At 47.4% G+C, this 14937-nt stretch overlaps 1 protein-coding gene across 3 annotated transcripts; it reads left to right on the forward strand.

Annotated features, from left to right (window-relative positions):
- On the forward strand, positions 1-14937 carry ATPAF1 (ATP synthase mitochondrial F1 complex assembly factor 1). Of its 3 annotated transcripts, XM_083157406.1 has the most exons (9): positions 5-297; positions 2364-2472; positions 3714-3755; positions 4411-4473; positions 7464-7514; positions 9382-9429; positions 11975-12070; positions 13498-13605; positions 13837-14937. In XM_083157406.1, the coding sequence occupies exons 1-9, from the start codon at positions 83-85 to the stop codon at positions 14002-14004; spliced, it is 900 nt and encodes a 299-aa protein (XP_083013532.1). In that variant the 5' UTR covers positions 5-82; the 3' UTR covers positions 14005-14937. The 3 variants fall into 3 exon arrangements, with proteins under 3 accessions (XP_083013534.1, XP_083013533.1, XP_083013532.1); XM_083157408.1 differs by lacking the exon at positions 4411-4473 and having other exon boundaries at positions 1-297; XM_083157407.1 differs by lacking the exon at positions 9382-9429 and having other exon boundaries at positions 2-297.

Consider the following 14937-nt stretch of genomic DNA (forward strand, 5'->3'; position numbering starts at 1 on the left):
CTATTGTCTGTGCGGAACGTTTGAACGCTGGTTCCCGTTTCCAGACGGGTAGTTTGACAGGTGCACCGCCAGACCCAGTCGGATGCTGCCCGCTGGTGACGGCAAGATGGCGGCCGCCGTAGTGCAAATGTGTCTGGGGTATAGAGGGATTCTTGCGGTCAGGAGCCGGGTTGGGGGAGCGGGGGCACTCGGTCTGGTGTCCTCACAGTTACGCACGTTTTCGGTGCGGAAGGAGCCGGAGTTGGAGGAAAATCCTTACTACGGGAAATATCGCGACAAGATCCAGCAGCTGCGCCGGTGGGTGCATCCTCTTAAGCGCCCCCCCATCAAATATATGACTAGCTGTTATATTTGACAGAGGCTGCAAGATAGTATTATTGTTGCAATGACCCCGCTCCCACTGTCTTGTTGTGACCTCCCCGCCCTGTCCCCACTCTCGTAATGTGACCTCACCCTCCCAACTGTCCTGCCCTATAATGTGACCTCTCTGCCCTCACTGACCTGTATTGTGACCTGCCCTGTCCCCCACTGTCTTCTGATGTGACGTGACTGTCCTGTAATGTGACCCCCCCCCCCTAAATTTGACACCCCCTTCCCCCACTGTCCTTTAGCTGTGATACCCCTCTTCCCTGGGAATCGGGACATCTGTCAGACCAGACTTAGGTCTACAGTCATTAGGTCTACAGTCATTAGGTCGACTGTCCCCAAGGTCGACAGGGGTCAAGGTCGACATGAGTTTTTCACTGTTTTTTTACCCGAATGTTGACACAGTCGACATGGACACAGTAGGAGTTGAACCACAGCCCCTTGCAACGCTCGCAATGCTTCGGGCACACTATTTTATTCTCCCACCACGCCCTAGTGGATGGTAGGGTATGAAATACCGCCTGTTGGCACATGTCGGCTCAAAAAAACAGTGAAAAACCCATGTCGACCTTGGCCCATGTCGACCTTTAAACCTGTCGACCTTGGGGCCAGTCGACCTTCCCTAATGACTGTCGACCTAAGTGTGGTCTGACAGATGACAGTTTTCCCTTCCCTGCCCCCTCTGTCCTGTAATGGGACCTCATGGCCCCCCACTGTCCTGTAATGGGACCTCATGGCCCCCCACTGTCCTGTAATGGGACCTCATGGCCCCCCACTGTCCTGTAATGGGACCTCATGGCCCCCCACTGTCCTGTAATGGGACCTCATGGCCCCCCACTGTCCTGTAATGGGACCTCATGGCCCCCCACTGTCCTGTAATGGGACCTCATGGCCCCCCACTGTCCTGTAATGGGACCTCATGGCCCCCCACTGTCCTGTAATGGGACCTCATGGCCCCCCACTGTCCTGTAATGGGACCTCATGGCCCCCCACTGTCCTGTAATGGGACCTCATGGCCCCCCACTGTCCTGTAATGGGACCTCATGGCCCCCCACTGTCCTGTAATGGGACCTCATGGCCCCCCACTGTCCTGTAATGGGACCTCATGGCCCCCCACTGTCCTGTAATGGGACCTCATGGCCCCCCACTGTCCTGTAATGGGACCTCATGGCCCCCCACTGTCCTGTAATGGGACCTCATGGCCCCCCACTGTCCTGTAATGGGACCTCATGGCCCCCCACTGTCCTGTAATGGGACCCCATGGCCCCCCACTGTCCTGTAATGGGACCCCATGGCCCCCCACTGTCCTGTAATGGGACCCCATGGCCCCCCCACTGTCCTGTAATGGGACCCCCATGGCCCCCCACTGTCCTGTAATGGGACCCCATGGCCCCCCACTGTCCTGTAATGGGACCTCCCTGTAGGGATGGCCATAGTTGCCATTGATGGCAATTGAGCAACTGGCTATTGATAGTGCTAAACTATGCAATGGATGACCATCAATATTTGTACATACCGATGGTCATCCATTGTGTTTGAATTATTGGCATGTGGGCCAATCAAAACAGGGGGGCGGGGCTTCGGGGGTGGAGTTATGCTCCGTGTCCCTGTACTTTGAAAAAAGAAAAGAAAAAGAAAAACATTGTTTTGCTGTTCCATCGATGGAGGGAAACCATCTGGTTCTCCCCCATCAATAGCAAAAGTATTCAACATCGGCCATGAACATCGATGATTTCGAATCATCGATGTTCGATGGCCATCCCTAAATCCCCGCCCACACTCTCCTGTAATGTGACATGCCTGGTCTCTCACTGTCCTGTAATGTCCCCCTTGAAGGAAAACCCAATCCAAATCTAACACTCTCTGCACGTTACATCTGCCCCATTTGCAGTGCACATGGTTTTGTCCATTTGAGAAGGAATTTGCCTTTGCGAGTGAACCAGAATAAAGGCCTAAATCTGGATGTCTGTCATTACCATGTTATCTTTTCCCTGTAGCTCGGACCCAGGTGTGTTTGAGGCCCGTGTGGAAAAGCGGAAGGAGGTTAAGCAGCAGCCACTTGGCACCTCTAAACAAGCAGAGTATGTCCGATCAGTGGAGGAGAAGGTACACAAATTTTTTTTTATTTTGGTTATTAGAAAATTCTTAAACAGGACACTTCCATTTTATAATCCTAATAATAATCTACGATATTTCTGTATCAAATCATGGTAATAATAACAAGTAGGGCTGCCATTAGGGGATACATCCAGTATTAATGTACTCAGGGGCGTAACTAGAGGTTTGCGAGAGGGTGTCTGAGAGAGAAAAGGGGGAGGAGCAAGAGAGAGAGGGGAGGGGCACGCAATAGTGAGAGAGAATGTCAGGGAGTGACAGAGCCAGAGAGCAAGACCGAGACAAAAAGAGGCAGGGGGGAGAGAAGGGGAGCAGGGGAGAAAGTCGAAAAGAGAGGCTTGACCACTGAAGCTCGACAGGGCTTAGGGCGACACCTGAAAATGGTTGACATGGCGAAGTCAGACAGGATTGGAAGGTCAACACAAGCATCAGGTAGTCAAATGGTCGACATGAGTTTTTTAAACCGACGGGCAGTATTTCATGCCCTGCCATCCACAAGGCAGGGGTGGGCAATAAGCGGCCCTCCAGCTGTTGATGAACTACACATCCCAGCATGCTTTGTATCAGTTTCAGCATGGCCAAATAGCAAAACTGATGCAAAGCATGCTGGGATGTGTAGTTCATCAACAGCTGGAGGGCAGCTTATTGCCCACCCCTGTGCTAGGGCATGGTGGGAGAATAAAATAGTGTGCTGAGCGCAGCGAGGCACAGTGCCCGAAGCATGGTGAGCGCATCGTTACACTTTGACTGTGACCATGTCGACATTCGAGACAAAAAAAAGGTTAAAAACTCACGTCAACCGTTTGACTGTCGACCTAATGTTTTTGTCACCCTTCCAACCCTGACCTTAGCCAGGTCGACCTATATCAAGTGACCACCTAAGTCCTGTTGACCCAATGGCCCACCATACCCACAGGGATGTGGGGAGAGAAAAATAGAAAAGGTGGAGGGGGGGGGGGGGGGGGGGAGAGATATTGAAAGGCATCTCCTGTGCCCTCCATAGTTACACCACTGTATGTCACCACTCCCAAGCACAGATGGGGCCCACAGCTTGTTCTCGATCTCACCTGGGAAGTGAGCACCTGTAGATGATTGGCACGCTGTGTACCCCGTCAGTGTCGCATATTCTGCTGATATGTAAGAATATGGTGTCCAGATTCCGTATCATGGAGTGTTCTGATAGTCAGTGTAGTTGTGCTGAAATAGTGAGTTTTGTTTCTTCCCTCACACAGGTGACCCCTGGTTCAGTGAAAGAAGGTATCACAAAAAATAAGGTGAGCTTATCTGTGTATATCATATTGCAAACTAGTGGGGGTCCGAACCCAGAGACCATCCCAGCCAATGGTGTATAACATGGGGGGGGGGGGGGGGGGGGGGGGATTCTGGTTGGTTTGCCAAAGCAAACTCCTTCTTTAATGGACAAAACCCTGTGCACTGCAATTGGGGCTGATTTCACATGTGCAGAGAGAGTTAGATTTGGGTGGGGTGTGTTAAAACTGAAATCTAAATTGCAGTGTGATAATAAAGCAGCCAGTATTTACCCTGCACAGAAACAAAATAACTCACCCAAAATTTAGCACTCTCTGCACATGTTACATCAGGCCCACCTGCAGTGCAGCATGGTTTTGTCCATAGTCACATAGCCATAGTTGTGATGTGATGTATTTGCCTTTCTGATCACTATGCAATACTATTGTGTTCTATAACCTCACTATATTTTAAAGCTATTCCACAAATCTTAAACTTTCAGAACGTTCCCCTTTAACATTTTCTTAGTATCTGAACATCTGTATCTAGTAAAAAGCTTTTTATACATAAAATCGTAGTGATCTACAGGCCGAGCGGCTTGAATGGTAAGTAGCCATTTCAGCCATAAGTTTTTGATGAAATAAGTGCCAATTTTATATTGTGGTGTTTGTTTTCTCTCAGGTGCTGAGCTCCCTTCTAAACCTAGAACTAGTGACAGACAAGAGTGCTGAGGATATTACACAGGTGATGTGTATGTACTATCAGTATAAACCCTTTCACTGCTCAGCCTATTTGTGGGCCCCATCTGTGCATCAATATCGGATTATTATAGCTAGTTTTTTTTTTTTTTTCTGATTTAGAATTTCTAGAAAGTAATATTAATTGGCATACGACTAAGACACTCTACATAAAGACCCCCATACACTGCGGCGATTTCTCCCAGCGGAAAAGTCGCACGCAGTGCTCCCTTTAGCTGCCGCAGAGAGGCAGGAACGGATGCTATATATTGCATGCAGTTCTTCTACATTCGATGTATCGCATGCAATCCCTGCCGAGCCTGCCCGGAGCCGGAAGCCATTCTGCAGATTGCTTCTCGTTCTGGGGCAACTTGGAGGGTCTGGTGTGATGTGCACGGGACTGCGCATTGCATCAGACCCGCTGTCAGTCACCTGCAATTTCTAACCACCACCAGAAATACTTGTGTGCTTCTTCCGCATTAATCCACCTTTCCAAGCCTGCAAAAATTGTTATTCTACGTGCAGGTTTAAATAGTAAGAAGTGCACCTAGTCAGAGTTGCAGCTCCTCCATGTGAATTGCCACATACACATAGAATCACAACTGGCTCTTTGATTTATCCACTGTCCAGCCCTCTGCCCAACATTTCTGTGCTGTGGTACTGAACAAGACTATGTCAACTGGTAAATATGCCACCCCAGTGGTTCCTAGAATGAACAGTGCTCCAGAACCCTTACCCAATATAATGGGGATACGGTCATTGGGTCACCACCAAGTAGGTCGACTGGGTCATTAGGTCGACATGTTTTTTTTTTTGAGCCGACGTACCGAAAGGCGGTATTTCATGCCCTACCATCCACTACCATAAAATAGCGCGCCATGCCAGGGGACGTGGTGGTACGGCTCGGCAGTATTTCATGCCCTACCATCCACTAGGGCATAAAGGTAAAAAAAAAATTTGACTTTTTCATTATCGACCTTACCCATGTCGACCTAATGACCCTGTCGATCTTCCTGCATGTGGACCTAGACTCATGATGACCTAAAGGTGTCGACCTAATGCCGATCTAACAACTTGCAGATGACGAACTGATCCACATCCATATAATGATGAAGTATAGAAACAAAACTGGGGTCTGTCATGGCAGCCATAGACTAGACCTAAGAGAAGCAGAAACTGGTTTGTCCTTATGGATGAGGCATCTGGGATGCTGTGTAATCTGGACCTCCTTGTTTGGTGATCTCCCCACACTGCCAAGCCTGCAGCTTCTTCTGTCCATTTGCCCTCTTCTCTGCAAGGAATCTGGTTACATACAGTAGTTAGGGTTAAGGGCGCCGCTCCTGTTTTTTTCCCCACTTTTCCCTGCCCATGACCATCTCACAGATCCACATGCACCACTAAATTCTGCAGAATAGCTATTCTATCTCATTCTCACCCTTACTATATCTGTGAAGGGAATGGGAGCCTGTGTGGTTCTTGGCAGAGAGGGGAGTTCATTTTCTGGTGGAAGTAATAATAAAGTACTAGGGAACAGAATTAAAACCAAATCAATAATAACTTTTTATATGTGAATAACTTTCCTCCTTGTTTTTCTTCATCTTCCCAAGTCTATTTTGTGGTCTTAGTCTATAATTATACACACAATGGCCCTTATTCTGATCGGTGCGGCCAGATCCGAATATGCGGCCAGGACCGTGCGTGCGAAGCCCCGCCTTCCATACGGATCTCCAACTCCGTCCGTACGCGGCAAGAAGCTGTCCGAACGGACCGCACGTGTATTTTTCATGGAATACGCCTCCTCCATCTCAGGGAACCTCCCCCATCATTCGATGGTCGCAGACCATCGAATGCAGGACCGAGTGCTCCACCAGCTCCCGCAACCTCAGACCACACGGACATTTTTCCGTGCAAAAGCAGGGATCTGGGCGGGCAGCTGACATCCGGCGATGTCATATGTCCGCCCCCTACACGTGCGTCACGGCCGCATTACCATACGTACGCCCAGCGTTTGCATGGGAACGCCCATGAAACGCGGAGTGTAAACATATGGTAATGAGCCCAAACAGCCCTTCACGCCCCTCTCCACCCCCTGTTCGGAGTGTTCACATTTCATGCGGGATTTGGCCGTACGCCCCGCTCGCACATGCGCAGAGACGCCTCTGCACATGCGCAGACACAAAACATCGGCGGCACGAACGCACGCGGATATTACCGCACCAACCAGAATAAGGGCCAATGTGCTATCTCTCATAGTGCCTCAGTAGTGTTTTCTTTAGAATCCGATGCATGCAGGATGCTGATGTTGCAAAGGGAGCATGGCCTGGCAGGGAGGGGAAGTGGCTCGGTCAATGTCCTTAATTTGGGCGGTCCAGCCCCTCTGCGTCACTAATGGAGGAGTGCTCCCATCGTCTGCATCACTGATGGGGGCATACCCAGCATCTACGGAGGTGCTGGGCATCCCCCAAGCTCTATCTTTTAATGTAAAAACATTCCATGTGTATGGCATCTATTTACACGGTGCCGGCAAAGCAGCTGGCAGGCGGTTTTTAGCAGAGCACTGTTAAAGGAGCAGGGTACATTTTGCCATTTAAAAATTGGACAGGGTGCCCTTCTAAAACAACCTAGTGGGAACACTACCTTAGAGTGTACGGGTTATTGGCTGGTTACACTTCTCAACTCCAGGCCTCAAGTATTCCCAACAGGTCGTGTTCAGGATTTCTGTCTGTGGAAACAGGTTTGTTTAATCCCACGCAGTGCCTACACCAGCCCTATGTATACAGACGAGGAGAGTAGAGGGGGTATTGAGTTGTTCTAATATCTCCGGTTACTTCTACATTGGGGTTAGTCCTTTATTTGTGTTTATGGAGTCACAGCATTTTCATATTTTGTAGGTCATTTGCTAGAATTATTTTTGTATTCAAATAATTATAACGGAACATTCCGCAGCTCGGTGTAGTCTGCTAACCTAGAAACCTGGTTTTTGCTTTTTCCCTGTAGATATGGAATGAGTACTTTTCTACAAAAGACACAGTATATGCGGTTATACCTGTAAGTACAGCAAACCCTTATTTTGTTTAGAACTGTCTAAAGGGATTTTTCTTCCAGTATATTAATTTGATTCCCTGGATCTGACTTACCATATTGAAGCGTTAATTGATAACTGCATTTTCTTTCCTCCCTGTCGCTGCGCTTTTCAGCCATTTGTTTGTAGCTAGCTACTTCCTGACAATAGTATCTTGCTGGGGGAGAAGGAAGAGCAAAGCAAAGTGATGCATTTAGTAATAGGTGCAGGTGAATGCACAGGGTAACTAAAGCTGGGTACACACCAGATGATTTATTGTTAACAATATGGACAATGTACCACGGGTATCACCCAGTAGATACGGTCAATACTGTTAACAATGTGCGTGGCAGCAGGTCCCCAGCCCCCACCCCCTGTCGCTGCGCAATCTGACAATATCGTCACCTTCTGCAGGTACGGAGCATTGAGCGGGTGACTTCACTGACTGATATCATGAGCGATATCGGTCAGTGTGTATGCACCATATCGTTCTCCTACGGCACCACCAATATATCGGCTGCTGCCGTACACTGTTGGTCACTGTATACCCCCACTGTTGGTCACTGTATACCCCCACTGTTGGTCACTATATACCCCCACTGTTGGTCACTGTATACCCCCAGCGATGCACACATGGTGCTGTCCCGACCTAGACCACCACCATGTCAATGTTGACCTGTTGCTTGTTTTGACCTTCTGTCAATGTCCATCTAGGATATGTCGACCATTTATAGGTGTCAAGCTAGTCACTGCCGACCATTAGTGGTGGACCTAGACATTGTGGACCCAGGGACCGGATACCCTTGTTACCATATGTGACTGCTATTCTGTCTGTAACTGAGCTTAAAGTTTGCACTCTAATTTCTGTTTGTGTCCTAAACCGATTGGGTGAAATAGATGCTCAGATACAATGGTAGGGTGGCTCTGATGCCCAGTGTGTACAGCCCGGCGGTGATGCACATTCGCACATCATCGCCAGGAAAGCCGCTCATCTGCTGGTAATACCAGCGCTACGCTATGGAAAGCCGCCCTCCCGCCACTTACGGTGCCGGGAAGGGGGAAAGCCGCTCAGTGTGTATGCACTCAGCAGCTTTCTTCCCAGTGATGAATGCGATCATCGCTGTCAATACACGCTGGGCATAATCGCCCAGTGTGTATGGACCTTTTAGTCTTGGCCTATATAACATAAGTCTTCTGCATTAAGTTCTCTCCACAAACATTTCTGCTAATCGGGAGAACACGCCTTCTAAAAAGTGGACACATGAAGTAGGCGCCCATAGCTAGAATTTTACAGAATGTACTTAATAAATGCTAAGTAGAAGCTTCATACGTCTCCCTCTAGTTCTGCTTTGGAAGGAGAACAGAACCCCCAAGTAACTTTGCAAATTTACAAACCATGTTGCAATGCCAGGGGAACAAATACATATATTGTTTTTGCATGCAGGGTACCTACTGGCTGCTTTTGCATGTAGCCCATAAATGCTGGACTGCTTACTATTATAATGCAAATTAGATTTCAGTTAGGGCATGCACCTCTCACATCCACAAGTTACATCTACCCCTTCTGCGGTGCAGCATGGTTTTGACAAGTTGCAAAATTCCTTGCATTTATTGCTTTGCTCCCAGCCAACTCACAGTCAGCACAACAGTGTCACCTACAGGCTGCAGAGTATATTGCACCTCATCATTCCGTCAAATGCTTTACATAGTGAAAATATCAGGCCCTGTGAAATGCGCTTTGTAATGCATGTAATGTATTGCTGTGATAAGCGATACTGGGGCACTAGCGCATGTCTGTGTTCTCTTCTTATCTCTGGTTATTGTAAATCTCTGTGTTCTCCTTATGTTCTGCAGGGAGAGGCATTTGAGGTGATATGGCGACGAGCGCAGAACTGTCCTTCTGTAAGTATTCACAACATCTTCTGCTGAAGCCTCTTCCTGGTTTGTCCGTATCCAGCTGCTGGTCACGCTGGATCCACAAACAGAACACAGCTGCCTGCATATTTCTGCGGAGAGAAGCGCCTTGTCCTGCGATGTTTGCACAGCTTGGCCTCCTGCCGGCCCAGTTATGTTTCACTGACCTCCAGTCGTCTTTCTGAAACCTTTTGCATATTTATTTTCTGCATAATAAGCAGAACCTTCCTGTGTAAGCCACTGTGGGACACATTATCCACAGGACGATAGCCTTAGGGAAACAACAAGCAGCAAAGTGATTGTGGGGTTTTTTTTCCATTAATGTTTTATTACTGCAGCTGGTCTGGACTAGGATTTAATATGTAGGTATTTTTTATGTTTATATTAGTATATTTAACATGATTTGCTGTAATCTCGCAGAAGTTATCTGGAGTGTGTGGGTGGTTTGCACAATTGTGACGAGCCATTTAACCTACCAGTATATTTTGGATTATTTTAAGAAACTGGTCAGTGCTGTTTGGGGGCAGGAAATGTACATTGCTGACCAGCGCTTTATAACACAGGGTCATGTCGGCCCAGTGGCTTCATTCTTATGTGCAGCTCCACTTTCTCCAGCAATGAGAATTCACCATTCATCTTGTATCACCCTCGGGTTACTCTGATCACGTTCATGCAGATGACCCAACGCTGTGTCCTTGGACTTAACAGCGAATCAGAGAAGCCGACATGACGCGTCTTGTGCATTACCAAGTGATGTGCCTCTGCGTCCATCTGTGAGTGAGGATGTTGGTTACATTCGGAAAGGAACTAACTTGCTGTTCTGAAGTGGACCATTTATGCCAGAGATAAAACCTTCATACTGTAACTATGTATTCAGTGAGACCTACACATTCTGTATTCTACAAGTCGAATGTATAATTTTGATGATAAATGTACAACATCTGAGCAGTGAAGGATTTAGATATAGATCTCTAAAAGGGCCTTATTCAGATCTGAGCTCAGTACAAATTTGTTTGGAAAATGGGCCAAAATATGTGCACTGCAGGTGGGGCAGATGTAACATGTATAGAGAGAGTTAAATTTGGGTGGGGTGTGTTAAAACGGGATGCAGTTAAAATCCCGGCGGTCGGATTCCGGCGTTCAGAATCCCGACGCCGGAATCCCGACACATTCTCCCTCCGTGGGTGTCCACGACACCCCTGGAGGGAGAATAAATTAGTGTGCCGAGCGTAGCGAGGCACCGGGCCCGCTGCGTGGCGAGCGCAGCGAGCCCGCAAGGGGGGGCGATCCACGTCCCCCCCCTTGTCGGCATTTCGGCTGTCGGGATTCTGAACGCCGGGATCCCGACCGCCGGGATTCAGTACTGAATCCGTTAAAACTGAAATCTAAATTGCAGTGTAAAAATAATGCAGCCAGTATTTACCCTGCACAGAAACAAAATAACTCACCCAAATCTAACTTTCTCTATACATGTTACATATGCCCCACCTGCAGTGCACATGGTTTTGCCCATTTTCCAAACAAATTTGTACTGAGCTCAGATCTGAATAAGGCCCTAAATCCTCCTCACCTTTTTGAGGTGAGGTACCGCCAGTGGCCAATAGAGGCCACACGACAGACCACGTTACTCCTTAACAGAAAGTGACAGCAAAATGATCTGTTTCTAACTTGCTGGATATGGACAGAGGGAGCTGTGACGGCAGAGATTGGGGGTAGGAGCAGATAGGAACAGATAGCTGTCATTTTGATGGGCTTTTAACTAGTATGGATATATTACAGCATATTTGAACAAAGTTAGTGTCCATTCAGCAGTTGCTACAGGTCTTTTGTGTCTATAATAATAGTGTGCCCCATTCAATACTAGTCAGCTGATTGTTACAGACCCCTATTACATTGTATGAGTCTCATACTTCTCCTATACATGTTCTCTCTGACTAACCGTTCATACTTCTGTCCAGAACGGGGGATATAAACTGTGTGTGGGCTAGTGCAAACATACCAGAGTATTGTGCAGCGACTATCCTGCTCGGCCACCATGGAACAGTTGTACCTAGAAATAGCGGCCATTTTGTACAAGTGAATCGTATTCTTGATGTGACGCTGCAGCATCTGTGGGTACTTGTGTAGTTTCACGGCGCCAGTGTCTGTGTCCACCTGCGGGGCTGTAAACTCCATGCCAACGTGGATAGTTCGTACCCCCACTATCCACGTTGTCATGGAGTTGATTTTAGATAGAGTGGCGAGCGTAGCGAGCCACCAAGCACGTAGCGCGGGCGAGCGCAGCGAGCCCCGCAAGTGGACAGAGATGCACGGCACCATGCTGGCGCCGTGAAAGTACACAAGTACCCATCTGTGTGCCGATTACTGATATTGCTTCTGTGATTCTACGTGCACAGACTCACACGCGTCAATCACATTGCAGCCGACTCAGAATTGGGCCCATATAGTTACATTTCTCTGTCTGTCATTGTTTATACTAACCAGCGTCTAGGAGGGATTTATATCAATTCTTTCTTTTTCTCCGTTGTTGCAGTTCCTGTATGCATTGCCGAGGACGGAGGGATACGAGTTCTTTGTGGGTCAGTGGTCTGGACTGGAGCTTCATTTCACTGCACTTATTAATATCCAGGTCATGTCACTTTCACAGAGCAGTATGGAACAGGATACTGCATCGCTTATATTGTCATACAGATGTATTTTACATTGAGATGTGGTTAACTGGTTTTCCAGTAATACCAGCAATGGCCACTTGGGGAACTTGCGTCACACATTGGCCAAAACTAATACTCACCCACCACCACAAATGAGTAGCCAGCACCAGTGCTGTAATGTGAGTTTGTTACCATGAGAGTAGGGAAATGAGCATGGTGTCCCCCAGGAAAGGGGTTGACAGTCATCCTGCTAGGCTGGGGCTGGTCACATAACAGGGACATCCCCTGCGTGGTCATTTGACCCCAGCATGGGATTCCCAACCAGATTTGTGCTACATTGACCATGCAGAGTGCACACAATAATAGGGGACAGTGTTATTAAATTAAAGACACTCAACACCTGTTTCCAAGGTTGGTTCTTTATACCCATTGAACTTCCTGAATGATGTACAGTGCAGATGCTACCAAATTAACATGGCTGGAGATAGTTTTTTAATAAGTCTTACCTTATACCCCACCTAAAATAAATGGGATATTTAATCTAGTCTAAGCAAATATTTGGTCACCCGGTTTTTATGGTTTTATAACAATGGGACCCTGATTTGCCTTTAACTCTATATCCAGGTGAATCAGTGGCAAGGTAATTGGACAGGTGGGTGCAGCTTGCCCGGTCTGAGCTTGGTATAATCTGTAGCTGGCGGCAGAGTTTTGAAAGCTGAGATTATAGACCAGGGGTTCTCAAACACGGTCCTCAGGACCCCCCCCCCCCAGTTAACATTTTCCAGGTCATCCGGCAGGTGCACAGGTGCATCCATTACTCATTGACACCTTTTAAAAGATCCACAGGTGGAGCTAATTATTTCACTTTGTGGAGAAAACCTGTAAAATATGCGCTGTGTGGGGTCCTGAGGACCGGGTTTAAGAACCTGTGCTATAGACCAGTGGTTCTCAACCTCGGTCCTCAAGTAACCCCAACAGTTCATGTTTTCCAGGTCTTCACACAGAATCACAAGTGAAATAATTAGCTCCCACCTGTGATCTTTTCAAATGTGTCAGTGAATAATGAGTGCACCTGTGCATCTGCCGGGTGACCTGTAAAACATGAACTGTTGGGGGTCCTTGAGGACCGAGGTTGAGAACCACTGCTATTGACCATTTATATCTCTTAATCACTGTAACCACCTAAATACAGGTCCTGTTTAAAAAAAAAAAAAAATTAAATCTGTGTCCTTAGCTTAATGCCTGTTGCCATAGGTCTGAAGGCTTCTGTTACCTAGGAGACTACAAGGAAATCACTATTCTCATGTACTTACCATTCCTAATAGCTGATGTGTATGTTTGAATCTATAATCCCCAGAGAAAAAAAACTGTTATAATAATCAAGTCTCTTATGTTGTATTTGCAGACCGGCGGTGAGACCGCACCCAGTCAGCTTATTTTATATCATTACAACGATCTCCAGAAAGACAAAGGCATCGTGTTAATGAACTCTGAACACGACACCAAGTTCCTGGTAAAGTACCGTTCCTGCTGCTACAGTGCATAATGTGTAGTGGTGGTTGTGGTGTCCAATCTGCACCTGCTCAAGACCAGGTTGGACAGATTTCAGCACCACATTTGTTATATGAGATTTGTCTGATCAACATTCATTTACTAGTTGTCTGTGAACTACAGCGGTCGGCAGAAGTAGCTGCTGCTCATTACTTTATTGGGCTGTTTATATTTATATGGTTTTCTCTTGCAGAATGCCCGTGACGCACAGTGTTTGGCCAACCAAGTGCAGCTCTTCTATTCTGGCGACCTGTTTAAACTGGTGGAGAACTTCAATCACAATTCCAGTGAATTTAAGTACATGGCTGTAGTTTCCGCCCTGGAGCAAAATGGACTGGGCAAAGCCCAAGTGGAGCCCTAGACCACAGGACGTGACTGAGTTTTGCAAAGACAAGTTCCATATCTGTTGGTCTTCTTCCAAAGAGGATTCTCCCTGCACATGTATGTGTTCCAAGTAAAGCAGGACAACCGGATATTTTATTGTCCCGAGAGCACGTACACGGGTTCATTTTATGCGCTGCGTGTAGAAGGTGTTTTACTGGTTCTGTAATCTCACACCGCGACAGGTCTGAGAAGAGTATTCAATTCTGTTATTTGATCCTATGTCTCTATTTTAATTTGAGTCTTGTGTTTTTGTTTATTCATAACTTACACATAAATTACACGGACTTCATTGATGAAGAGACTTGATTTTAAATTCCAGATCTCAATAGGTGCTGTAGCTGCTGTGGCATCATGGTTATAAAGAATTGTGGTGTTTATCAATCACTTACAATGTTCAGAATGTTCCAATGGGCACACTTCACGTGGAAGTTAGGCCGGTTTCACACACTCCGGCTCCTGCCGGACGGTGAAATCCCGCACGGCCAGGGAGCCGTGCCGCACACAGTAGTTTATAATGGCAGGGATGGCCACAGCCCGGCAGCTGTCCCTTCCAGTGGCGGGATCCGGCTGCAGCCGTGCGACCGGGCCGTGGCCGTCCCGTGTGAATGGACACAATAGTGTCCATTCACAACTAATGTGTGCGGCATGGCTTCCTGGCCGTGCGGGATTTCACCGTCCGGCAAGAGCCGGAGTGTGTGAAACTGGTCTTCGGGTTTGTTTTATCAAGTACCAACCAATCCAATTCTAACTGCCATGTTTCAGGTTGTGTTTAAAAAATGACTGTTAGGAATTGATTGGTACCTTAGGTCTTCAAACTTTTATCAATTTATTCCTGAATCGAACAACGGCTTTTGCAAAGTTATAGAAGGAAAAAAAAAAGTTATTAAAGCCAAAATAGTTGTTTCTTCAA

This window comes from Crinia signifera, chromosome 8 (genome assembly GCF_055691185.1).
Source record: "Crinia signifera chromosome 8, ASM5569118v1, whole genome shotgun sequence".
NCBI classification, from domain to species: domain Eukaryota; kingdom Metazoa; phylum Chordata; class Amphibia; order Anura; family Myobatrachidae; genus Crinia; species Crinia signifera.

Bases quoted from the DNA above. Each gene is read 5' to 3' on its own strand.
- ATPAF1 (XM_083157406.1), top strand. From the start codon at position 83: ATGCTGCCCGCTGGTGACGGCAAGATGGCGGCCGCCGTAGTGCAAATG. The intron at 7,515-9,381 runs GTAAGTACAGCA...TATGTTCTGCAG, and splicing joins CAGTATATGCGGTTATACCT to GGAGAGGCATTTGAGGTGAT. The intron at 12,071-13,497 runs GTCATGTCACTT...TTGTATTTGCAG, and splicing joins CTGCACTTATTAATATCCAG to ACCGGCGGTGAGACCGCACC.